Here is a 27970-nt window from a genome sequence, read left to right on the forward strand (position 1 = left end):
TAGTGCAAAGGTTCATTTATATCAGTAATGCAACTTATGAAATGTAAAATACGAGAGAGACTCATTACATACAAAACAAGACAGTATAAGGTGTAATTTGTCATGATTGTGATGATTATGATGCACAGCTAACGAAAACCCCAAATCTCTAATGTCAGAAAATAAGAATTTTACATGTGATCAATAAAACAAGGAGTGTACATAGAACAATGCTTCAATTGTGGCCTTCAGCTCTTCTGCTTTGTTCAGTCTCATGTCTCTCACCTTTCTTTAGGCAATGCCCCATAGATTCTCTATGGAATTCAGGTCAGACAAGAGTGCTGTCCAATCAAGCACAGTAATTCCATGTTCATTGAACTAGATTTTGGTGCTTTTGGCAGTGTGGGCAGGTGCCAAGTGCTGCTGGAAAACTGAAGTCAGAATCCCCATAAATCTCGTCTGCAGAAGGAAACAAGACGTGCTCCAAAATCTCCTGGCCTGTGTTGACCTTGGACTTAATGAAGCCCAGTGGACATGGTTTCACAAATCAGCACAGACTGTGGAAACTTCAAACTGGACTTAAAGCATCCTGCTCTCCATTTTTCCTCCACACTCTGGGTCCTTGGTTTCCAAATGAGATGCAAATCTTTCCACAGTCATTCAAATAGTTTCTCTTCCCTGTCAGTCCTCTGATGTCTTACCAGGTTGGAACTGTGACTGAAATGTGCTTGGTAAATCCACAGTAACTGAATTTAAACATGCCTGGGATAAACATAGATCCATCCTAAGATAAAATACAAAAAATAGTATAAGGGCAGGCAAGATAGACCATGAGGTCTTTTTCTGCCGTCAGTCTTCTATGTTTCTAAACTTTTTCCACAATCAGGACACTCATATGGTTTCTCTCCTGTGTGAGTCTTCTGGTGGATCACCAACCTATAATTGAGACTGAAACTTTTCCCACAAAGACTACATTGGAATGGTTTTCCTCCTGTGTGTGTCCTCAGATGTGCCACCAAGTGGGAATTTAGTCTGAAACTTTTTCCACAATCAGAACATTGAAAAGGTTTCTCTCCTGTGTGAATCCTCTGATGTGCCACCAGGTGAGAATTTTGATTGAAACTTTTCCCACAATCAGGACATTCAAAGGGTTTCTCTCCTGTGAGTCCTCTGATGTCTTACCAGGTGGGAATTCTGACTGAAACATTTTCCACAATCAGGACATTCAAAGGGTTTATCTCCTGTGTGAGTCCTCTGATGTTTTACCAGGTGGGAATTCTGACTGAAACATTTTCCACAATCAGGACATTCAAAGGGTTTATCTCCTGTGTGAGTCCTCTGATGTCTTACCAGGATGGAATTCTTACTGAAACTTTTTCCACAATCAGGACATTCAAAGGGTTTCTCTCCTGTGTGAGTCCTCTGATGGCTTACCAGGTGGGAATTTAGACTGAAACTTTTCCCACAATCAGGACATTCAAAGGGTTTCTCTCCTGTGTGAATACTCTGGTGTACCACCAAGTGGGAATTGCGACTGAAACTTTTCCCGCAATCAGGACATTCAAAAGGTTTCTCTCCTGTGTGAATCCTCTGATGAGCCAGCAGGCTGGCATTCTGACTGAAGCTTTTTCCACAATCAGGACATACAAAGGGTTTATCTCCTGTGTGAATCCTCTGATGGCTTACCAGGTGGGAATTCTGACTGAAACATTTTCCACAATCAGGACATTCAAACGGTTTATCTCCTGTGTGAGTCCTCTGATGTTTTACCAGGTTGGAATTAAGACTGAAACTTTTTCCACAATCAGGACATTCAAAGGGTTTCTCTCCTGTGTGAATCCTCTGATGTCCCAGCAGGCTGGTATTCTCACTGAAACTTTTTCCACAATCAGGACATTCAAAGGGTTTCTCTCCTGTGTGAGTCCTCTGATGGCTTACCAGGTGGGAATTTAGACTGAAACTTTCCCCACAAACAGGACATTCAAAGGGTTTCTCTCCTGTGTGAATCCTCTGATGTCCCAGCAGGCTGGCATTCCGACTGAAACTTTTTCCACAATCAGGACATTCGAAGAGTTTCTCTCCTGTGTGAGTCCTCTGATGTCTTACCAGGTTGTAATTTAGACTGAAACTTTTTCCACAATCAGGACATTCAAAAGGTTTCTCTCCAGTGTGAATTGTCTGGTGTACCACCAGTTGACAATTTTGACTGAAACATTTTCCACAATCAGGACATTCAAAGGGTTTATCTCCTGTGTGAGTCCTCTGATGTCTTACCAGGTTGGAATTTAGATGGAAATTTTTTCCACAATCAGGACATTCAAAGGGTTTCTCTCCTGTGTGAGTCCTCTGATGTCTTACCAGGTGGGAATTCTGTCTGAAACATTTTCCACAATCAGGACATTCAAAGGGTTTCTCTCCTGTGTGAGTCCTCTGATGTACTAATAGAGTGGAATTCTGACTGAAACATTTTCCACAATCAGGACATTCAAAGGGTTTCTCTCCTGTGTGAATACTCTGGTGTACCACTAAGTGGGAATTAAGACTGAAGCTTTTTCCACAATCAGGACATTCAGAGGGTTTATCTCCTGTGTGAGTTCTCTGATGTACCAATAGAGTGGAATTCTGACTGAAACTTTTTCCACAATCAGGACATTCAAAGGGTTTATCTCCTGTGTGAGTCCTCTGATGTACCACTAGGTTGGAATTCTGACTGAAACATTTTCCACAATCAGGACATTCAAAGGGTTTATCTCCTGTGTGAGTCCTCTGATGTACCACTAGGTTGGAATTCTGACTGAAACATTTTCCACAATCAGGACATTCAAAGGGTTTCTCTACTGTGTGAGTTCTCTGATGTACCAATAGAGTGGAATTCTGACTGAAACATTTTCCACAATCAGGACATTCAAAGGGTTTATCTCCTGTGTGAGTCCTCTGATGTACCACTAGGTTGGAATTCTGACTGAAACATTTTCCACAATCAGGACATTCAGAGGGTTTATCTCCTGTGTGAGTCCTCTGATGTACCACTAGTTGGAATTCTGACTGAAACATTTTCCACAATCAGGACATTCAAAGGGTTTCTCTCCTGTGTGAGTTCTGTGATGTACCACTAGGTTGGAATTAAGACTGAAGCTTTTTCCACAATCAGGACATACAAAGGGTTTATCTCCTGTGTGAGTCCTCTGGAATTCTGACTGAAATTTTTCCCACAATCAGGACATTCAAAGGGTTTTTCTCCTGTGTGAACACTCTGGTGTCTCATCAAGCGAGAATTATGACTGAAACGTTTCCCACAAACCAGACACTCAAACGGTTTTTCTCCTGTATTTGTTCGCTGGTGCATCAAAAGCAGGCGATCTGTAGTGAAACATTTCCTGCAATCAGAACAATCATATGATTTCTTTTTTTTGTACATACTGTGGTGTATGATGAGGTGGGAGTTCAGACCGAATATTTTCCCACAGTCAGTGCATTCAAAGGATTTCTCCGGGGTGTGAGATCTCTAATATATCAGCAAATTGCCATGCTCAGTATATAGGGAGATGTTGTAGGCTCCTCTGCTATGTGGGTCCTTCCGTGAACCACAATGGAGCTGTTCTGAGTAGAGCTTTGGCCACATTAGTAGTGGTTCTCCCCAATGTGGCTCATTTCGTGCATACTCAGTTGTCATTTGAAATGTGAGTTAGCTGCCAAGCATTCAAATATAAATCACGTGACCATGGGGAGAATTTTAGAGTTTTCTGAAGAAAATGAAAAATATTGTGTTTTCTGGCTTGATGGACTTTCCTTTTTAACGTTGCTTGTTGTTCTCAGTTGTCTGGAGTGTTCTTATTGCCATCTTCTTTGTCTATATGATTCAAAGAAAAGAGTAACTTTAATAGTTTATAAAATGATTGCAGAAGATGTCAAAAAAGAAAACTATATACATTATGTGTCCTGCCAGCACTGCCTCATGGAGCAAACTTGGCAAGGCTTGTTTTGCCATTCCAAGAACAAACTGCAGCACTGCCGTGAGCTTCCTCATACCAGCACAGCTAGTGTCCTGTTGTTTGTGGCTGTGCTGGTATATTGAACCTCGCGTAGTACTACTGCACAAACCAAGAGTGGGAAGTGCACTCCGAGAGTGTTCACTTCTGGAAGACTCTCTGCTCCGGGTCCCACAAGACTCGACAGCAGGTAGCTGGCCCAACTGGCCTCTTGCCGCTCGGTTGGTGAGTGGTGGTCTGCCCGGTCATAGGCAAGGTTGTTTGCTGGGTGGGCAAGAGGTGCCTGGTGGTTGCTATCTTGCAAGTGGGGTGGGACTTTGCAGGCAAGAGGGATGTATGTATGGATGGGAGGCTGGCGAGCACTAATAGAACTGGGGAGAGGTAGAACACAAAGGCAGCTCCCAATTAGCTCAGCTGTTCTGTGATTAAGGGGCTGAGCTGCCATTAGTTGACTGGGGAGGGAAGGGCTGCTTCCTGTGCTGGTGATGCCCACCTCTTCAATAGGGCTTATTTTCCAGGCATAAGATATTTTCAGTGAAACACAGTAGTATACCAATTATTGGATAGAATTTCTGTAATTAAGATGAATACAACATATAACAGAATAACAGAGTTGGAACGGACCTTGAAGGTCTTCTAGCCCAGTGTTTCCCAACCAGTGTGCCGCGAAGAAGGAAGCTCAGCTTCTGGTCTCGCAACTTTTTGCTGAGAGTGCGAAGAGCAAAGAACTGAGCTTCCTTCTTTTCGCCTTCCAAGTTTCCCAGCAGCTGCATCACCCCGCTGGAACATTGAATGCTATCCAACAAAATGAAATTCAATGGTGAAAAAAGTCAGCTTCTACATTTAGGCAAGAAAAACAGAATGCACAGGTAGGGTGTATGTGGTACCTTGCTCAACAGAAATAACTGTGGGAGGAACCTTGGGGTCCTAGTGGACAACCATTTAAATATGAGCCAGCAATTGCAGCAGCTGCCAAAAAAGACAACACAGTTATAGGCTCCATTAACAGAGGGATAGAATCAAGATCACGTGAAGTGTTAATACCATTTTGCAATGCCTTGGTAAGGCCATACTTAGAACACTGTATTTAGTTTTGGTTGCAACGATGCAGAAAGTATGTTGAGACTCTGGAAAGTGTACAGAGAAGAGCAACAAGGTGAATCAAAGCTAAAAAATATGAAGAACGGTTGCAGGAACTGGTTATGTCAAGTTACACGAAAAGGAGGACTACGGGAGACATGACAGCAGTGCTCCAATATTTTAGGGGTTGCCACAGTGAAGTTATTCTCCAAAACACCTGAGGGTAGAACAAGAAGCAGTAGGTGGAAACTAAACAAGGAGAGAAGCCATTTAGAACTAAGAAGAAATTTAGTTAAAAATATGACAAAAATGCAGGAGAGAAGATTAGAAATTATTCCAGATATGAAGATAGTTAAAAGAGTAAAGTATTTAGGAATTTGGATTACAGCCAAAACTATATCATTAAAAAATGACAATTATATTAAAGTAATTGAAGAAATTAAAAAAGATCTAGAAATATGGAATAACCTAAAAATATCCTTTATGGGAAGAATAGCAACTATTAAGATGAACGTTCTACCAAAGATATTGTTTTTGTTTCAAGTAATACCTATAAATCCAAGGGGGAAACTTTTTAAAGACTTAACAACAATTGTTAAAAAATTTCTGTGGCAGGGCAAGAAGGCAAGAATAAAGTTAAGTATTTTAGAAGACATAAAGGAAAGAGGTGGATTTGCTCTACCTAATTGGAAATTTTATTACAGAGCAGCTGCATTAACTTGGATTAAGGAGTGGGTCACCTTATTAAATAGAAGAATATTAACTCTGGAAGGGCATGATTTGATGCTTGGATGGCATGCTTTCCTCTGGTATGATAAAGAAAAAACACATTCTTATTTTAAAAGACATACAATAAGAAAGTATTTACGAGAAGTATGGAAAGATATTAAGAAAGATCACTTTTTAAATGTACCAGATTGGATATCCCTATTAGAGGCGATATCCCATCCTAATTTGATATCGGATATGAAAATACCAAAGTATAAACAATTACTTGATGAACAAATGAATTTAAAAACAAGAGATAAACTACAAGAAGGATTCAAAATAGATTGGTGGCAATATATACAGATACAGTCAAAGTTTCAAAAACATAGCAAAACATATAGTATATATTTAACAAGAGTAAAAACTTTTTGAGTAGTTTATTGACCACAAATTCAAAGAAGTTAATAGGGAAAGCATATAAATATATGATCGAACATAAAAATATAGACTTGACTCTCAAAGATAACATGATAACTTGGTGTAAAAATTTTGGCAAAGAGTTTGATCTAGAGACGTGGGAGAAAGTTTGGATAACAAATTGGAAGATGACAAATTCTGTTTCTTTAAAAGAAAACCAAATTAAGATGTTTTACCGATGGTACCTCCCACCGAATAGAATTGCTAAGATGTACCCAAATACCTCCACAAATTGTTGGAAATGTAAAAATGAAATAGGTTCTTACTATTATCAATGGTGGACCTGAAATAAAGTCTGGATATATTGGAGAATGCTAGAAAAAATGATAAAAGAGATTACATTACATGAAATAGAAAAATCCCCTGAATTTTATCTTTTAGGTATAGCTAAACAGAAATATAAAAAATATTTTTTTTTATCTGGTTATACATATCTTAACAGCGGCCAGAATAGTGTATGCACAAAACTGGAAAGGGGAAGATATCCCCAAAAAAGAGGATGTAGTTAAAAAAAATTTGGATTGTGCAGAGATGGATATGATGACAAGAAGGTTGAATGATCAAGAAGAATCTGACTTTTATACTATTTGGAATAAAGTTTATACATGGATAGATATAATAAAGTAGAATATAAGGTTTTGAAAACTGTATGAATGTTTATTTATTTATTTGATTTTTATGCCGCCCTTCTCCTTAGACTCAGGGCGGCTTACAACATGAATATAATCCATTGTTATTGATATATTTAGTTGTTGCTATTGTTGTTGGTTTTTCTTTCTTTTTTATCAATCAAACTCTATGTTTATTAGAATATGTAAACAAAATTCTTCTTTTCAATTAGAATATTATTTTTACTTAAAGATTTAAGATTTTATCCTTTTTTCTGTATTAAAAAATGACTTCAAGAAAAGAGGGGTAATTGTAACCCCTACTATGTGTTTAAATGTTTGTAAGTTTGTATGTCTTTTTATTGAAAATTAATAAAGTTTTTGGGGAAAAAATACCACTAAGAAGAAATTTCCGGACATTAATTAACAATTAATCAGTGCAACAACTTGCTTCCAGAAGTTGCTAATGTTCCAATACTCGAAGTTTTAAGGAAGATATTGGATTACCATTTGTCTGAAGTGGTGTAGGGTTTCCTGCCTAAAGGGGGGTTGGACTAGAAGATCTCCAAGATCCCTTCCAACTCTGTTATTCTTAATACTTACTAAGAGAAGAAATTCCCTTGATTGAATAGGAAACCATGATAAAAGCCACAACTTGATCACTCAAAAGATACAGGATGGAATTAGAGGATCAACTATAGTAGACTTAATAAGAGAAGAAATTCCCTTGATTGAATAGGAAACCATGATAAAAGCCACAACTTGATCACTCTAAGGATACAGGATGGAATCAGAGCAGTGATTCTCAACCTGGGGGTTGGGACCTTTTGGGGGGTCGAATGATCGTTTCACTGGGGTCGCCTAAGACAAAAAGGGAAAAGACCACCCCCCCACCCACCCCGGTTAGGAACTAAAGCTTCTATTCTGGCACCTTGGAACATATTTCTACAACCCGACCAAACAGGCTTATACAGTGGGGGTGTCCCTCTGACCTTCCTGCCAATCAGCTTAAAACTCTGTTGGGAGAATTGGCGCTAGACTTATGGTTGGGTGTCACCACAACATGAGGAACCGGATTAAGGGCACTAGAAAAGTTGAGAACCACTGAATTAGAGGATCAACTATACTGGACTTACTACTTACAAAGGGAAGAAATGAAAGAGCAACAAATGTATTTGGAGGTTTGAGGCTAAAACATACAAAGATGGTTGCAGGAATTGATTATAGAATAGAAGGAGGAGGTTAAAATGCCAGCAGTCTTCCAATATCTGAGGGGCTGCCACAAAGAGGAGGGGCTCAATCATTTCTCCAGAGCCTCTGAAGGGAAAACAGGAAAGAATGGGTGGAAACCAATCAAGGAGAGAAGCAACCTAGGAACAAGGAGACGTTTTCTGATTGCGAGAACAATTAACCGGTTTTCCTGCAGAAGTTGTAGCTGCTCCACCACTGGAGGCTTTCGGGAAAAGGCTGGGCAGCCATGTGCCTGAAATGCATAAGGTCTCCTGCTGGAAAAGGGGGCTGGACTGGATGACCCCAAAGATCCCTTCCAACTGTTCTTCCGCAATTCTAGTTGCTTCTCTGCTTCCACGCCATGCAGGGAACCAAATAGCCTGAGTTGCTCCCCTCAACTCACCTACCAACGGATGTTTCGATCCTTGGAAGAGGCGAGAGCGCCTCTCTGCACCACACTCTCCGCTCGGTTTCCTTTCCGGAACAGGAAGTTTCTCTCCTTCCATCCTTTCTAGCAATACAGTACTCGATGGTTTTAACTCCTTCAAGATCAACCAGAGAGGCTACTACTGCATTGTTGAATTTCCAGTCAGATGTTGCCTATCTGATTTTGGGGGACGAGGTTGGGGAAGGGGGGCAGGCTTTTCCCTTCTCTACGAATGGCATTTGCCAGATTACACGCTATCAAGCCATTTTCAGACTCTTGAGCCAATACAATCTCGTCTATTGATGTGCATTTAGCTTTTCTTGCCTAAGTGGAAGACCTTTTTTATTTGTTAAGTATATATAATAAAACCTGTAAATGTCTTTGTTGTTCTTTTCTTCCCTTTTTCTAAAGTCTGAGCACCATTGTGCCTACCGTCCCTGTCCTATTGTCCAAATCTACCTGTACCTACTTTGCTTTTATGTTCATATCAAAACCTGTTATCTTGTACATTGGATGGATAGATAGATAGATAGATAGATAGATAGATAGATAGATAGATAGATAGATAGATAATTTATTAGATTTGTATGCCGCCCTCTGTGCAGACTCGGATAGACAGATAGAGAGACAGGCAGACCGACAGACGATTCCTCTTTTCTGTGTCTGTCCTTCAAGTACTGAAAGGCTGCTATCATATCACCCATTTTTCTCTCTGTTACCCAATTCCTACAATCCTTCATTGTATGTTTTACCCTCCACTCCCTTAAATGTCTTTGTTCTTCTACTCTGTGGTCTTTCTACAGACCAAACATCTTTTTTATATCCTGGTGACCAAAACAAGATGCAGTATCCAAAGTGTAGTCTTACAGGACCAGGAAGAGGTTGGACACTTTAGTTGCTGTTTCTAAGTTTATTAGATCAAGCTGTAGCGTAGTTCACACACCTGAGCCCTGCGCCCAGGTGTAAGTGCCTCGCCTAGAAGTGCAAACTGACAGCTCTTTAAGTCTGAAGTCTTGTTGAAGTGACGTTTGTGGGTTAGTTTCTGAATGTTTTGTTACCAGGTTGTAACATCTTCAGTGGAGTTTCATTTCATTTCATTTCATTTCATTTCATTTATTGGATTTATATGCCGAAAACTCGGGGCGGCATATAAATCCAATAAATGAGTTTAGGGAATCTATTCAATGACTCCTAGGGAATTGGGGAACTTATGGGCTTTGGTAGACAAAAATTTTAAAGATTCATCTAATTCAGCGTTTCCCAACCGGTGTGCCGCGGCGAGAGGCGGCGGAGGAGAGTGGGCGGATCGGGCGGGCAATGGGACAGGGGGGAGAAGCCAGGGGCGCATTTGGCCGACTTTTCCCTGCTGCCGTTTTCTCTTCATGGCGCAAAGCCACAGTCCCGGACTCCCGGATTGCTCGCCCCAAGGCAGGAGGCGGCAGCGGAGGAGAGTGGGCGGGCAATGGGGCAGGGCGGAGAAGCCAGGGGCGCGTTTGGCCGGAGGCACCGTGGGGAGGCAGGGGCAGGGAGGTGCGGCAGTAGGAGTAAAGGGAGCTGCGGCTGCCCCTGCCTCCCCACGGTGGCAATAGCAGTAGCTGAGGCTTTCACTTGTGGCATCGGGAGTGCTAATAGCGACGGCGGCGGGAATAACGGGGGGGGCTCCTGCAAGTGGAAGCCTCAGCCCTGGAGCCCCCTCGCGCCCATGGCTTCTCGTCGATGCCTCTGCCTGCCCGATCCGCGGGAGTGCTAATAGCGGTGGCGGCGGGAATAGCGGGGGGGGGCTCCTGCCCGCCGCTGCTATTAGCACTGCAGCGGATCGGGCAGGCAGAGACATCGATGAGAAGCCATGGGCGCGAGGGGGCTCCAGGGCTGAGGCTTCCACTTGTGGCTGTCCCCGCCCGCCCGATCCTTCCTTCTCTCCGGATTTTTTGGGGTGCGGCTTCTTCCACAGCGGTGGCTGCAGCGGCGCTGGCGATCCGGCCGCTAGCCGCTCCAAGCGCTGTGGGAACGCCCACCCCTCTCACAGTCCCGTCCCAGCTGTCAGTAAAGGGGCTGCTTGCTTGGAACATTCAAACTAAGGGAAACCTTTGCTGGCCTCCACAGAGAAGAAAGGAAGAGAGAGAACGAGAGAGAGCAACAGAGAGAGAGAGAGAGAGAGTGAGAAAGAACAAGAGAGAGAAAGCATGAAAGAGAGAGAAAGAAAATAAGAGAGAACAAGAGAGAGAGAGACTAAGAGAGGGAGAAAGAAAAGAGAGAGAGAGAGAAAATAAGAGAATGAGAGAGAGCAACAGAGAGAGAGAAAGAACAAGAAAAAGCACGAGAAGAAAAGCAAGAGAGAAAAAGAGAGATAGCAAGAGATACTGAAAGAAAGCAAGAGAGAGAAAAAAGAAAGCAAGAGAGACAAGAAAAGGAAAGGAGAGAGAGAGAGAAATGAGAACAAAAGGGGGAGGAGAAATGAGAAAATGATTGAGGCAGAGAATGAGAGGAGAGAGAAACAAGAGAGAGAGAGAGGTGATTCTTGAAGCATATGGTAAAAAGCACCCAAATAATAAGAAAAAACCCCCAGCCCTCACCTGTTTTTGAAAAGAATAAAAGAGAATTAAACCCCAGCCCTCACCTGGTTTTGGAAATGGTTGGAGTGTGTATACATACACACACATAAGGGGGGGGGAGGGAGACAGGGATGGAAAAAGAGGAGAAGTGAAAGGGAGAAGGAATGAGGGAAAAAGGGAGGAAGAGAGAGAAATGAGAAACATGAGAGAGAAAAGGGAGAAAGACAGGAGAAGTACCCATAAATGAGACAGTGGTATAAATTTCAGGAGGGATGATTGATGATTGACTGTATTTATAAGGGGATGTTACATGGGATTATATATATGAGGGGGTTATGTATGTATGTATGTATGTATGTATGTATGTATGTATGTATGTATGTATGTATGTATTTATTAGATTTGTGTCATTTTGGTTGGTGGTGTGCCCCAGGATTTTGTAAATGTAAAAAGTGTGCCGCGGCTCAAAAAAGGTTGAAAATCACTGATCTAATTGGCTTGGCCCAAGGTGGATGCCCCAATTGTTCTGGGGAAAAAAGGTGGGTCCCTTCATTTGTGGGTAGACTATAGAGGGCTAAATGGTATATCTATGTCCGAAATGCTTACCTGCTGCCCCTAACGAAGAATATGGTAGCACACCTGGAGAAAGGGATTTTTTTTAATCAAACTGGACTATAAGATCCAATATATTTATGGATACTCAATACTGTATATGTAAATTTCTTTCTATCTTCTTCATGCACATATTTTCTTCTATTTAAAAGTAGTCTCCTGCTGGAAAAGGGGGCTGGACTGGATGACCTCGAAGATCCCTTCCAACTGTTTTTCCGCAATTCTAGTTGCTTCTCTGCTTCCACGCCGTGGAGGGAACAAAACAGCCTGAGTTGCTCCCCTCAACTCACCTACCAACGGATGTTTCGATCCTTGGAAGAGGCGAGAGCGCCTCTCTGCGCCACACTCTCCGCTCGGTTTCCTTTCCGGAAAAGGAAGTTTCTCTCCTTCTCGCCTTTCTAGCAATACAGTACTCGATGGTTTTAACTCCTTCAAGATCAACCAGAGAGGCTACTACTGCATTGTTGAATTTCCAGTCACAGATTTTGCCTATCTGATTTGGGGGGCGGGGGGGGGGCAGGCTTTTCCCTTCTCTACGGATGGCAATTGCCAGATCGTCTCACCGATTACATGCTATCAAGCCATTTTCAGACTCTTGAGCCAATACAATCTCATCTATTGATGTGAATTTAGCTTTTCTTGCCTAAGTGGAAGACCTTTTTTATTTGTTAAGTATATATAATAAAACCTGTAAATGTCTTTGTTCTTTTCTTCCCTTTTTCTAAAGTCTGAGCATCATTGTGCCTACCGTCCCTGTCCTATTGTCCAAATCTACCTGTACCTACTTTGCTTTTATGTTCATATCAAAACCTGTTATCTTGTACATTGGATGGATGGATGGAAAGATAGATAATTTATTAGATTGTATGCCGCCCCGCTGTGCAGGCTCAGATAGATTGACAGATAGACAGACAGACAGATGATTCCTCTTTTCTGTGACTGTCCTTCAAGTACTGAAAGACTGGTATCATATCACCCATTTTTCTCTCTGTTACCCAATTCCTACAATCCTTCATTGTATGTTTTACCCTCCACTCGCTTAAATGTCTTTGTTCTTCTCCTCTGTGGTCTTTCTACAGACCAAACATATTTTTTATATCCTGGTGACCAAAACGAGATGCAGTATCCAAAGTGCAGTCTTACAGGACCAGGAAGAGGTTGGACACTTTAGTTGCTGTTTCTAAGTTTATTAGATCAAGCTGTAGCGTAGTTCACACACCTGAGCCCTGCGCCCAGGTGTAAGTGCCTCGCCTAAAAGTGCAAACTTGTTGAAGTGAAGTTGGTGGGTTAGTTTCTGAATGTTTTGTTATCAGGCTGTAACATCTTCAGTGAAGTTTAGGGAATCTATTCAATGACTCCTAGGGAATTGGGGGACTTAAAGATTCATCTAATTGGCTTGGCCCAAGGTGGATGCCCCAATAGTTCTGGGGGAAAAAGATGGGTCCCTTCATTTGTGGGTAGACTATAGAGGGCTAAATGGTATATCTATGTTCGAAATGCTTACCTGCTGCCCCTAATGAAGAATATGGTAGCACACCTGGAGAAAGGGATTTTTTTAAATCAAACTGGACTATAAGAAGCATATTACACAAACAGAATTAAAGAGGGTGATGATTGAAAAACAGTGTTTAATTGTCCTTGATTGTAACAGGCTTTTGACCTCTATTTGCCCAGTCATTAAATGAATTACTGTGGACATTAATTGAGACACTACCTGACTGCTAGTAATTTTATTTCTCTTTTCCATGGTGGATTACCATCAGCAGGTAAGCATCACAGGGACAAAATCATTGTACCCAACTAGTGGATTACTACTCAGAAGGATGTGAAGAATCGTGGAGAAAAAACAAATTCTGTTCTGGGAGGTCCCCTTCCTCTGTGCGTGATGGTGGAGTTTGGAATTATGAGTGAACACAAATGAATCCCTTTGTGAGCCTGAGCTCTTCCCAAGAAGCTGCCACATGGAGCACAGCCACTTCTTAAAAGCCCCCTCAACACTGGACTCTTTGGGGAAAATGGATCGGCAACAGAGGTTTATAATTTTTGGGAAAAGACACAATTGGTTGTTTTATTTTTCTTAAACAAAATCTTAGAAAAAATGTTATTAGTAAGAATCAAACAAAGATATTTCATCTGGAAGAGATCAGAGACAATAATTATGGTGACATATGTTAAATAAGCCATTCTAGACTTAAGTTAAATGTAAAATTAGACTGTTAATGTTTTGCTGTTTTAACATTGCTTCTGGTTCACCCGTTAACTAGTTTGTCTTTCTATGTAGTAGAGTGGTAGATAAAGGTGAAATTGGTTGTAAACTGAGGTAAAACTTCAGAAATTTTGGGCCTGCTTCCGAAGGGGAAGAAAATGATATTGATCCAATATATTTATGGATACTAAATATATGTCAATTTCTTTCTATCTTCTTCATGCAGATTTTTTCTTCTATTTAAAAGTAGTTTAACCTTTTTTTGTTTTTAAAAGAAATTTGAGTTTGTAATTTAAATTAATTTTTTGAATGAAACATTTCTTTTTCCAAAAATTGCCTCCAAACCTTCCTACCTTGCCCCAAATTGCTCCAAAAATCGCCACTCCAAAAAACTTCCTATATTGCTCCAAATTGCTTCTAAAATAGCCCATCCAGCCGCTTCCTATGCCACCCAGATCGAGGTCCTAACGAAGGCAAATGGAGTGAAGAAATGCAGCAAGGGGAAATGAGGCATTTTGACAGGAGAGGGGACTTTGGAAGATTTTGGAAGTGATTTGGGGTGGCTTAGGAAGTTTTTGGCAGAATGATTTTGGGGGCAATTTGGAGTGGTGTAGAAAGCTTTTAGGGGAGCAATTTTGGAGGCAATTTGAGGCAGTGTAGGAAGCTTTTGGGGGAGCGATTTTGGGGGCAGTTTGGAGCAGGGTAGGAAGTGAAGCAGCAGGCTAAGGGGGATTTTGGTAGCGGGATGGGGCAGCTGCAGGGAGCAGAGGAAGAAGAGGGCTAGAGGGGAAAGTGGCAGGGAAATGGGGCAGCTCCAAATTTCCCCACCTCCGGTGCAAGCAAAAGGAGGCGACGAATTCCGGCGGGGGCGGCAAGTAAATTTAATAAATAATAATAAAATAATAATAATAATAATAATAATAATAATATCAACACAAGAATAACATTAAATAATTTAGAATAGTTATTGAAAAAGAATTAGTTATGATTTTCTTAGAAGCGGAAAAGGTTTTTGATAATTTGAATTTCTTCAAACAGGTGATAAAAATATGGAATCCGGTCCAAAATGAACAGATACTGGGAACCAGAATTAAAAAACAAATTTACAAAATCCAAGCATTTGCCAACGATTTAGTATTGTTTTTAGAAGACCCAATAAACTCGGCTATATCCCTGCTCAAAGAAATAGAGAAATATGGAATGGTAGCAGGATTAAAAATTAATAAGAACAAGACCAAAATAATAACAAAAAACTGCAATTGGGAACAAATCAAAGAAGTAACAGAGAAAACGGGCCTGCACACAGAAAAAAAGATTACATCTTAAAGAATCTCGCTTACCGCCAGATACTCATCATTAAAAGAATTGTACTACAATAAACTGCTACATAAAACTAAGGACCTGGAAAAATGGATTAAATATATCATTCATTGGTACAATTAATATTATTAAGTCAAATAAATTACCAAAGACAGCACCAATTAAATTAGAAAAGAATTTTTTTGTAAACCTAAACAAAATAATTTCCAAATTTATTTGGAATGGGGAGAAACAAGAATTAGATTTAAAGTATTGCAAGACTCTAGGATAAGAGGAGGATTTGGCCTTCCGAATTTAGAACTTTATTACCAATCTACTAATTTATTATGGACAAAAGAATGGATTACATTAAATAATGACTGTGAAAACTTCACACTGGACTTCAAGCATCCTGCTCCCCATTTTTCCTCCACACTCTGGGTCCTTGGTTTCCAAATGAGATGCAAACCTTTCCACAGTCATTCAAATAATTTCTCTTCCCTGTCAGTCTTCAATCAGGACATTCAAAGGGTTTCTCTCCTGTGTGAGTCCTCTGGTGTACCATTAACTGGGAATTGTGAGTGAAACTTTTCCCACAATCAGGACATTCAAAGGGTTTCTCTCCTGTGTGAGTCCTCTGGTGTACCACCAACTGGGAATTGTGACTGAAACTTTTCCCACACTCAGGACATTCAAAGGGTTTCTCTCCTGTGTGAGTCCTCTGGTGTACCACCAACTGGGAATTGTGACTGAAACTTATCCCACAATCAGGACATTCAAAGGGTTTCTCTCCTGTGTGAGTCCTCTGATGTCTTACCAGGTTGGAATTCTTACTGAAACATTTTCCACACTCAGGACATTCAAAGGGTTTCTCTCTCTTGTGTGCATCCTCTGATGTATCAATAGAGTGGCATTATGACTGAAACTTTTCCCACAATCAGGACATTCAAAGGGTTTCTCTCCTGTGTGAGTCCTCTGGTGTACCACCAAGTGGAAATTGCGACTGAAACTTTTCCCACACTAAGGACATTCAAAGGGTTTCTCTCCTGTGTGAATACTCTGATGTATCAATAGAGTGGCATTATGACTGAAACTTTTCCCACAATCGGGACATTCAAAGGGTTTCTCTCCTGTGTGAGTCCTCTGGTGTACCACCAAGTGGAAATTGCGACTGAAACTTTTCCCACACTCAGGACATTCAAAGGGTTTCTCTCCTGTGTGAGTCCTCTGATGTCTTACCAGCTGGGAATTCTGACTGAAACTTTTTCCACAATCAGGACATTCAAAGGGTTTCTCTCCTGTGTGAGTCCTCTGATGTCTTACCAGGTTGGAATTCTTACTGAAACTTTTTCCACAATCAGGACATTCAAAGGGTTTCTCTCCTGTGTGAGTCCTCTGATGTCTTACCAGGTTGGAATTCTGACTGAAACATTTTCCACAATCAGGACATTCAAAGGGTTTCTCTCCTGTGTGAATACTCTGATGTATCAATAGAGTGGCATTCTGACTGAAACTTTTCCCACAATCAGGACATTCAAAGGGTTTCTCTCCTGTGTGAGTCCTCTGGTGTACCACCAACTGGGAATTGCGACTGAAACTTTTCCCACAATCAGGACATTCAAAGGGTTTCTCTCCTGTGTGAATCCTCTGATGTATCAATAGAGTGGCATTATGACTGAAACTTTTCCCACAATCAGGACATTCAAAGAGTTTCTCTCCTGTGTGAGTCCTCTGGTGTACCACCAAGTGGAAATTGCGACTGAAACTTTTCCCACAATCAGGACATTCAAAGGGTTTCTCTCCTGTGTGAGTCCTTTGATGTACCAATAGAGTGGAATTCTCACTGAAACATTTTCCACAATCAGAACATTCAAAGGGTTTCTCTCCTGTGTGAGTCCTTTGATGTACCAATAGAGTGGAATTCTGACTGAAACATTTTCCACAATCAGGACATTCAAAGGGTTTCTCTCCTGTGTGAGTCCTCTGGTGTCTTACCAGGTGGGAATTCTTACTGAAACATTTTCCACAATCAGGACATTCAAAGGGTTTCTCTCCTGTGTGAGTCCTCTGATGTACCAATAGAGTGGAATTATCACTGAAACATTTTCCACAATCAGGACATTCAAAGGGTTTCTCTCCTGTGTGAGTCCTCTGATGTCTTACCATGTGGGAATTCTGACTGAAACATTTTCGACAATCAGGACATTCAAAGGGTTTCTCTCCTGTGTGAATACTCTGATGTACCAATAGAGTGGAATTATGACTGAAAGGTTTCCCACAATCAGGACATTCAAACGGTTTTTCTCCTGTGTGAGTCCTCTGATGTACTAATAGAGTGGAATTCTGACTGAAACTTTTCCCACAATCAGGACATTCAAAGGGTTTTTCTCCTGTGTGAATACTCTGGTGTCTCATCAAGCTAGAATTATGACTGAAACGTTTCCCACAAACCAGACACTCAAACGGTTTTTCTCCTGTATGTGTTCCCTGGTGCATCAAAAGCAGGCGATCTGTAGTGAAACATTTCCTGCAATCAGAACAATCATATGATTTCTTTTTTTTGTACATCCTGTAGTGTATCATGAGGTGGGAGTTCAGACCGAATATTTTCCCACAGTCAGAGCATTCAAAGGATTTCTCCCGGGTGTGAGATCTCTAATATATCAGCAAATTGCCATGCTCAGTATATAGGGAGACGTTGTAGGGCTCCTCTGCTATGTGGGTCCTTCCGTGAACCACAATGGAGCTGTTCTGAGTAAAGCTTTGGCCACATTAGTATTGGTTCTCCCCAATGTGGCTCCTTTCGTGCATACTCAGTTGTCATTTGAAATGTGAGTTAGCTGCCAAGCATTCAAATATAAATCAGGTGACCATGGGAAAGCTCCAATAGTCATGAAAGTATGAAAAATGGTCATAGGTCAGTTTTTTCAGCGTTGCTGTAGCTCCAAACAGGTACTAAAGGAACTGTTGTAAGTTGAGGATCACCTGTAGAGCATCCTTCCATTCCACATACTCTACTCTTTTAAAATCTTTTCTTGATTATCTGCTGGGGAAGGGGGAGAATTTTACAAGTTTTCTGAAGAAAATGAAAAATATTGTGTTTTCTGGCTTGATGGACTTTTCTTTTTAACGTTGCTTGTTGTTCTCAGTTGTCTGGAGTGTTCTTATTGCCATCTTCTTTGTCTACATGATTCAAAGAAAAGAATAACTTTAATAGTTTATAAAATGATTGCAGAAAATGTCCAAAAAGAAAAATATATACATTACGTGTCCTATCAGCACTGCATCATGGAGTAAACTTGGCAAGGCTTGTTTTGCCATTCCAAGAACAAACTTCAGCACTGCCGTGAGCTTCATCATACCAGCACAGCTACTGTCCTGTTGTTTGTGGCTGTGCTGGTATATTGACCCTCGCATAGTACTACTGCACAAACCAAGAGTGGGAAGTGCACTCCGAGAGTGTTCGCTTCTGGAAGACTCTCTGCTCCGTGTCCCACAAGACTCGATAGCAGGTGGCTGGCCCAACCGGACTCTTGCCGCTCGGTTGGCGAGTGGTGGTCTGCCCGGTCAAAGGCAAGGTTGTTTGCTGGGTGGGCAAGAGGTGCCTGGTGGTTGCTCTCTTGCAAGTGGGTGGGACTTTGCAGGCAAGAGGGATGAATGGATGGATGGGAGGCTGGAGAGCACTAATAGAACTGGGGAGAGGTAGAACACAAAGGCAGGTCCCAATCAGCTCAGCTGTTCTGTGGTTAAGGGGCTCAGCTGCCATTAGTTGACTGGGGAGGGAAGGGCTGCTTCCTGTGCTGGAGATGCCCACCTCTTCCATAGGGCTAATTTTCCAGGCATAAGATATTTCCAGGGAAACACAGTAGTGTACCAATTATTGGATAGAATTTCTGTAATTAAGATGAATACAACATATAACAGAATAACAGAGTTGGAAGGGACCTTGAAGGTCTTCTAGCCCAGTGTTTCCCAACCAGTGTGCCGCGAAGAAGGAAGCTCAGCTTCTGGTCTCGCAACTTTTTGCTGAGAGTGCGAAGAGCAAAAAGTTGTGAGACCAGAAAGTGAGCTTCCTTCTTTGCGCCTTCCAAGTTTTCCAGCAGCTGCAGCACCCCGCCTGGCTGGAGCTTCCCTGGCGGCGGCAACAGGTGAGCTTTGGGCCCTGGCAGGAGGGCGGCAGTAGCGGCAGGGTGGTCGGCTGCGAGCCAAAACTCCAGGATAGAGGCACCGACGGCAGCGGCTGAACATGTTGCTGTACGCCGTACATGCTGGCATTGCATGGCTGGCACTTGCCTGCTGGCTGGGCCGGGACGGAGGCTCCAGCCCCACGCCGATGCCCAGAGCAACACCAGCATGTACGGCATCTAGCAACACGTCCAGCCGCCGTCGGTCCCTCCGTTCCGGAGCTCCACCTCACAGCTGACCACCCTGCCGCCACCCCATAGCTACTGCCCAATGCCGCTGCTGCGACGTGGTGTATGAGAGAGAGAAAGAAAGAGAGAGATAGCAAGAGAGAGAAAGAGATAGCAAGAGAGGGAGAGAGAGGGAGAGAGAGGGGGAAAGAGAAAGAGAGAGAAAGCAAACAAAAGAAAGAGAGTTAGCAAGAGAGGGAGAGAGAGAAAGAGGGGGGAATGAGGGTGAGGGAAAGACATAGAGGGAGGGAAGGAGGGAGAGAGAAAGAGAGCAAAAAAGAGAGGAAGGGAGAAACAAAGAGGGATGGTGAGAGAGATGGAAAGAAAGAGGAAGGAAGGAAGAGAAAGGGGGAGAGAGAGAGAAAAATAGAGTGAAAGGGAGGAAGAGAGATATTTTTTTTCTCCAAACTTTTTTTAAACACCCCCCCCCCGTTCCCCAGGATTTCATAAATGTGAATAATGTGCCGCGGCTCAAAAAAGGTTGGGAAACGCTGTTCTAGCCAAACCCTCTAGTCTACCATTTCAGACAAGCTGAAACTCTTTTTCAAAGCCTCCAGTGATGGAGCACCCAAAACCTCTGAAGGGAAGCTATTACATTGGTTGATGGCTGTAACTGTTAGGAATTTTTTGTCAAGGATTAGTACTATTATAGGTAATATTCCATTTAAGGTAAAAATGTTGTGTGTATGCAGAGCAGCAACACTGCTGAGTCATAGTGACCAAGCTGCAATCTGATTGGGCTAGAACAGTATAAGAAGCAATGCACATTTACAGTGGTTGGTTGGTTGGTTAGTTCTGGTGTGTGGTTAGTCTTGTGGTGGGTTGGTTTACTGTATCGTAGTTTATATTTGTAGTAAAGTACTTTCTGTAAATAGAAGAATAGGTGAGATTATATTTTTGATACAGTGAGGAGTAAAACTTCTTCAACCATTTCCTGCTGAATTGTCTTCATTCTTCATTCGGCTTCAGTTTCTGAGTCCTTGCGTCACATATTCCTTTGCCTAGCCAGTAACCTTCGAACGCAAATCGGACAGGTTATGGGCCCAGAGCTGGAGTAAACTGGCATAACCAGGCTTGGCATGAGAGGACAAAAGTGACAGGAGTGAAAAGGTTCCAGGGTTCCAGAGCTGTAGAAAGAATTGGAAGAAGCCAGGATTGGTGGCCAGCTGGTAGGAAGACATAGGCAGGGAAAACTGTTGTTTTGTTTTTCTTGCTTCAGCAATTATATAATTTAAAACTGTAGCCAAATGGCTGTGTTAGTCAATATGTGAATAAGATAAAAGGTTTGTTTGCAGAATTAGAATGCCGAGGCCTGACATTTCCAGAGGAACACAAAACATACATCTTGTTGTCCTCGTTAAGTAAAAGCTGGGTACCATAGGTTTTATGCTTAAGACCTTCCACCATTTTTGTAGCCCGTCTTTGGACACGTACCTGTATACTGCACGAGTCAAAAAGAGGGTGGGTAAAATATTTACTGACCCCTCACATCCTGGACACAAATTGTTTCAACTCCTACCCTCAAAACGTCGCTACAGAGTACTGCACACCAAGACAACTAGACACAAGAACAGTTTTTTCCCGAACGCCATCACTCTACTAAACAAATAATTCCCTCAAAACTGTCAGACTTTCTACTAAATCTGCACTTCTATTTCCACTAGTTTTTCTCATCATTCCTATCACCCATTTCCTCCCATGTTGACTGTATGACTGTAACTTGTTGCGTATATCCTAAGATTTTTATTAATATTGCTTTTTCATTGCTTATTTGACCCCTATGACAATCATTAAGTGTTGTATGACATGATTCTTGACAAATGTATATTTTATTTTATGTACGTTGAGAGCATATGCACCAAGACAAATTCCTTGTGTGTCCAATCACACTTGGCCAATAAAAATTCTATTCTATTCTATTCTACTCTACAATTTTATCAATATCTTTTTATAGGCGAGGTCTCCAGAACTGAACACAGTACTCCAAAAGGGGTCTCACCAGTGCTCTATAGCGTGATCACAATCTCCCTCTTCCTGCTTGTTATACCTCTAGCTATGCAGCCAAGTATTCTACTTGCTTTCCCTACCACCTGACCGCACTGCTCACCCATTTATAGTTTGAGCTGAAGGAATTGTAAAAGACATACTGTATTTTATGCTTAACAAAGGTAATATGGGGAATGTTACGTGGGTTAAAGTGGTTGCGTCTAGGAGTGCACATTGGAGGGGAAAGAATACATTGCAACATTGAAGTATTCTTTCACCAGGAGAAAACCGATTTTGGCCACAATAAATAAGGAAGGTGGAAGTTCAAAGGCTTTGCAGGATAGCATTAAGATACACACTGAAAGTATTGCAGAGTCAGAGCCAACACAAAATAGTGATTCTGAGAGACCGTTACCAAGAAGGTCAGAGAGAACTAGTAAAAGAAAACCACCAGAAAGTTTTGGATATACACCGGGTGTATCATGCAACGTAATATGTCAGCCACAGAGCTATGAGGAAATGTTAACCAGACCATCAGAAGAAGTGAGACAATGGAAGAAGGCCAGGGATGTAGAGTTCCAGGTACTACAAAGGTAGAAAGTGTTTGATCTTATGAGTCTGCCTAGGGACCATAAACAAGGGGGCACAATCTGAGGTTAGTTAGGGGGAAAGATTAGAAGTAATGTGAGAAAATATTATTTTACTGAAAGAGTAGTAGATGCTTGGAACAAACTTCCAGCAGACGTGGTCGGTAAATCCACAGTAACTGAAATTAATAATCAGCTCTTCCTTGGTCTAGAGATTTTAAGCACCTCTAGAAAAATCTAGGAATGAAAGATCAAGCTGTTTCTTATTGATGGAAGAGAATATATGTAGCCCTAATTTGAACTGCGGGTATTTTAATGTTCTTGTGAGCATGCATGTTTGCTTACGGAGATTTTATGACCAGGCAAGCTGACATCAAGGCAGTTTCTCCCTCAGAACTAGGCTCAGAATGACCACATGTGCGCTCAATTTCTTCTGGTTTCTGGTTAAAAATCCCCATAACGGAAAATGGACTAGTTTAACAGTGTTCACTTAATGACCACAAGGTTCACCTAATGACAAGAGAGCACACAATGAATAAAGGCTAGTAAAAAAAGCAAAAAATAACCTCCAAAAAGCTTTTTCCAATATGTTAATAACAAGAAAAAATAAGAAGGGATTTGTCCATTGTTTGGTGAAAGAGGCAAGAAGGTGACAAGCAAAAGGGAGGAAGCAGAGCTCCTTCACTTGTTTTTTCCATCTACCTTTACTCAAGGGCGAAAAAAACAGCCCAACCTATCTAAAACAGCACCACAAATAACGGATTAGCAACAATTCAAATCACTAGGACCGGATGGATTACACCCCAAGGTTGTGAAAGAACTGGCAGACGAGATCTCACAACTATTGAACTATGCCATTCAAAGATCCTGGTGCACCAGGGGACTCTTCAGAGGACTGGAAAACTGCTAAGGAAGTTCCCGTCTTCAAAAAAGGGGATTCATCTTATTCCGTACTTTGACAAAGTGATGAAATTAGTGGTCCAGAGGCATGCTGTCGAAATAATTTATTTGAACTTCAGTATGGCATTAGACCATAACCTACTATTAGATAAAGGGGAAAGTTTTAGGTTAGATAGCAACATCACTATACAGATTCAAAACTGGCTGACCAACCGTACTAACGTGTCGTGCTCAATGGAATTGTACATGGAGGGAAGTAAGTAGAGGAGTAACCCAAGGCTCTTCCACATTTTCACCAATGACTTGGACAAGGGGATAGATGGGGAACTCATCAAATTTGTAGATGACACCAAACTGGCAGGAATAGTCAACTCTCCAGAAGATAGGCCCAAGAAGCAGAAGGATCTTGATAGACTTGAACATTGAATGCTGTCGAACAAAATGAAATTCAATGGTGAAAAAAGTAAGCTTCTGCATTTAGGCAAGAAAAACAGAATGCACAGGTAGGGTATATGTGGTACCTTGCTCAACAGAAATAACTGTGGGAGGAACCTTGGGGTCCTAGTGGACAACCATTAAAATATGAGCCAGCAATTGCAGCAGCTGCCAAAAAAGACAACACAGTTATAGGCTCCATTAACAGAGGGATAGAATCAAGATCACCTGAAGTGTTAATACCATTTTGCAATGCCTTGGTAAGGCCATACTTAGAACACTGTATTTAGTTTTGGTTGCAACGATGCAGAAAGCACCTTGAGACTCTGGAAAGTGTACAGAGAAGAGCAACAAGGTGAATCAAAGCTAAAAAATATGAAGAACGGTTGCAGGAACTGGTTATGTCAAGTTACACAAAAAGGAGGACTATGGTAGACATGATAGCAGTGCTCCAATATTTTAGGGATTGCCACAAACAAGAGAGAGTGAAGCTATTCTCCAAAACATCTGAGGGTAGAACAAGAAGCAGTAGGTGGAAACTAAACAAGGAGAGAAGCCATTTAGAACTAAGAAGAAATTTAGTTAAAAATATGACAAAAATGCAGGACAGAAGATTAGAAATTATTCCAGATAGAATAGAATAGAATAGAATTTTTATTGGCCAAGTGTGATTGGACACACAAGGGATTTGTCTTGGTGCATATGCTCTCAACGTACATAAAATAAAATATACATTTGTCAAGAATCATGTGGTACAAAACTTAATGATTGTCATAGGGGTCAAATAAGCAATGAAGAAGCAATATTAATAAAAATCTTAGGATATACGCAACAAGTTACAGTCATACAGTCTTAAGTGGGCGGAAAAGGATGATAGGAATGATGAGAAAAACTAGTAGAATAGAAGTGCAGATTTAGTAGAAAGTCTGACAGTGTTGAGGGAATTATTTGTTTAGTAGAGTGATGGCGTTCGGGAAAAAACTGTTCTTGTGTCTAGTTGTCTTGGTGTGCAGTGCTCTGTAGCGACGTTTTGAGGGTAGGAGTTGAAACAATTTGTGTCCAGGATGTGAGGGGTCAGTAAATATTTTACCCGCCCTCTTTTTGACTCGTGCAGTATACAGGTCCTCAATGGAAGGCAGATTGGCAGCAATTGTTTTTTCTGCAATTCTGATTATCCTCTGATATGAAGATAGTTTAAAAAGTAAAGTATTTAGGAATTTGGATTACAGCCAAAACTATATCATTAAAAAATGACAATTATATTAAAGTAATTGAAGAAATTAAAAAAGATCTAGAAATATGGAATAACCTAAAAATATCCTTTATGGGAAGAATAGCAACTATTAAGATGAACGTTCTACCAAAGATATTGTTTTTGTTTTAAGTAATACCTATAAATCCAGGGGGGAAACTTTTTAAAGACTTAACAACAATTGTTAAAAAATTTCTGTGACAGGGCAAGAAGGCGAGAATAAAGTTAAGTATTTTAGAGGACATAAAGGAAAGAGGTGGATTTGCTCTACCTAATTGGATATTTTATTACAGAGCAGCTGCATTAACTTGGATTAAGGAGTGGGTCACCTTAGAAAATAGAAGAATATTAACTCTGGAAGGGCATGATTTGATGCTTGGATGGCATGCTTTCCTTTGGTATGATAAAGAAAAAACACATTCTTATTTTAAAAGACATACAATAAGAAAGTATTTACTAGGAGTATGGAAAGATATTAAGAAAGATCACTTTTTAAATGTACCAGATTGGATATCCCTATTAGAGGCGATATCCCATCCTAATTTGATATCGGATATGAAAATACCAAAGTATAAACAATTACTTGATGAACAAATGAATTTAAAAACAAGAGATAAACTGCAAGAAGAAGGATTCAAAATAGATTGGTGGCAATATATACAGATACAGTCAAAGTTTCAAAAAGATAGCAAAATATACAGTATATATTTAACAAGAGTAAAAACTTTTTGAGTAGTTTATTGACCACAAATTCAAAGAAGTTAATAGGGAAAGCATATAAATATATGATCGAACATAAAAATATAAACTTGACTCTCAAAGATAACATGATAACTTGGTGTAAATATTTTGGCAGAGTTTGATCTAGAGATGTGGGAGAAAGTTTGGATAACAAATTGGAAGATGACAAATTCTGTTTCTTTAAAAGAAAACCAAATTAAGATGTTTTACCGATGGCACCTCCCACCGAATAGAATTGCTAAGATATACCCAAATACCTCCCCAAATTGTTGGAAATGTAAAAATGAAATAGGTTCTTACGATCATCAATGGTGGACCTGCAATAAAGTCTGGATATATTGGAGAATGATAGAAAAAATGATAAAAGAGATTACATTACATGAAATAGAAAAATCCCCTGAATTTTATCTTTTAGGTATAGCTAAACAGAAATATAAAAAAGATTTTTTTTATCTGGTTGTACATATCTTAACAGCAGCCAGGATAGTGTATGCACAAAACTAGAAAGGGGAAGATATCCCCCCAAAAAGAGGATGTAGTTAAAAAAAAATTGGATTGTGCAGAGATGGATATGATGACAAGAAGGCTGAATGATCAAGAAGAATCTGACTTTTATACTACAGTATTTGGAATAAAGTTTATACATGGATAGATATAATAAAGTAGAATTTAAGGTTGTGAAAACTGTATGAATATAATCCATTGTTATTGATATATTTAGTTGTTGCTATTGTTGTTGGTTTTTCTTTTCTTTTTATCAAGCTAATTCTATGTTTATTAGAATATGTAAACAAAATTCTTCTTTTCAATTAGAATATTATTTTGACTTAAAGATTTAAGATTTTATCCTTTTTTCTGTATTAAAAATTGACTTCAAGAACAGAGGGGTAATTGTAACCCCTACTATGTGTTTAAATGTTTGTAAGTTTGTATGTCTTTTTATTGAAAATTAATAAGGTTTTGGGGGGGGAAATAGAACTAAGAAGAAATTTCCGGACAGTTAGAACAATTAATCAGTGCAACAACTTGCTTCCAGAAGTTGCTAATGTTCCAATACTGGAAGTTTTAAGGACTATATTGGATTACCATTTGTCTGAAGTGGTGTAGGGTTTCCTGCCTAAAGGGGGGTTGGACTAGAAGATCTCCAAGATCCCTTCCAACTCTCTTATTCTATATTCACAACATCCCAAAACATCTTCAATAGGATCTTTTTAGTTGAAACATGGTTCATACATGGGTTAAGCAACAGTAAACACACTGTGCTTGTTGGGTACACATGGAAATTTAAAAAAAAATCCAAATAACACAGTAGCAGATTGATCCATTATTGTCAAGAGAGTTGAAAGGGACCTTGGAAATCTTCTAGTAGTTCAATCCCTTGCTTGAGCAGGAGACCCTGACAAAAAGGACAACTTTATCACCCAAAAGATACAGGATAGAATTAGAGGATCAACTATACTAGACTTAATACTAAGAGAAGAAATTCCCTTGATTGAATAGGAAACCATGATAAAAACCACAACTTGATCACTCAAAAGATACAGGATGGAATCAGACCAGTGGTTCTCAACCTGGGGGTTGGGACCCCTTGGGGGGGTCTAATGACCGTTTCACTGGGGTCGCCTAAGACAAAAAGGGAAAAGACCAATCCCCCCCCCCCCCCCCGTGTTAGGAACTAAAGCTTCTATTCTGGCACCTTGGATCATATTTTTACAACCCGACCAATCAGGCGTATACAGTGGGGGTGTCCCTCTGACCTTCCTGCCAATCAGCTTAAAGCTCTGTTGGGAGAATTGGCACTAGACTTATGGTTGTGTGTCACCACAACATGAGGAACCGGATTAAGGGGTCCCGGCACTAGAAAAGTTGAGAACCACTGAATTAGAGGATCAACTATACTGGACTTACTACTTACTAAGGGAAGAAATGAAAGAGCAACAGGTTTGGAGGTTTGAGGCTAAAACATACAAAGATGGTTGCAGGAATTGATTATAGAATAGAAGGAGGAGGTTAAAATGCCAGCAGTCTTCCAATATCTGAGGGGCTGCCACAAAGAGGAGGGGCTCAATCATTTCTCCAGAGCCTCTGAAGGGAAAACAGGAAACAATGGGTGGAAACCAATCAAGGAGAGAAGCAACCTAGAAACAAGGAGACGTTTTCTGATTGTGAGAACAATTAACCAATTTTCCTGCAGAAGTTGTGGCTGCTCCACCACTGGAGGCTTTCGGGAAGAGACTGGGCAGCCATGTGCCTGAAATGCATAAGGTCTCCTGCTGGACAAGGGGGCTGGACTGGATGACCCCAAAGATCCCTTCCAACTGTTCTTCCGCAATTCTAGTTGCTTCTCTGCTTCCACGCCATGGAGGGAACCAAATAGCCTGAGTTGCTCCCCTCAACTCACCTACCAACTGCTGTTTCGATCCTTGGAAGAGGCGGGAGCGCCTCTCTGCACCACACTCTCCGCTCGGTTTCCTTTCCGGAAAAGGAAGT

At 40.9% G+C, this 27970-nt stretch overlaps 1 protein-coding gene across 1 annotated transcript; it reads right to left on the bottom strand.

Moving 5' to 3' along the window:
* LOC139159258 (zinc finger protein 850-like) lies at nucleotides 1-27954 on the bottom strand. Its single transcript, XM_070736595.1, has 6 exons — nucleotides 27882-27954; nucleotides 16323-18350; nucleotides 15680-15996; nucleotides 4009-4339; nucleotides 3110-3484; nucleotides 1-3024 (listed from the first exon to the last, which is right to left on the bottom strand). The coding sequence occupies exons 2-6, from the start codon at nucleotides 17748-17750 to the stop codon at nucleotides 1123-1125; spliced, it is 4353 nt and encodes a 1450-aa protein (XP_070592696.1). The 5' UTR covers nucleotides 17751-18350; nucleotides 27882-27954; the 3' UTR covers nucleotides 1-1122.
* Between the last annotated feature and the right edge of the window lie 16 nt (nucleotides 27955-27970).

Source organism: Erythrolamprus reginae, chromosome 2 (assembly GCF_031021105.1).
Source record: "Erythrolamprus reginae isolate rEryReg1 chromosome 2, rEryReg1.hap1, whole genome shotgun sequence".
Taxonomy (NCBI): domain Eukaryota; kingdom Metazoa; phylum Chordata; class Lepidosauria; order Squamata; family Dipsadidae; genus Erythrolamprus; species Erythrolamprus reginae.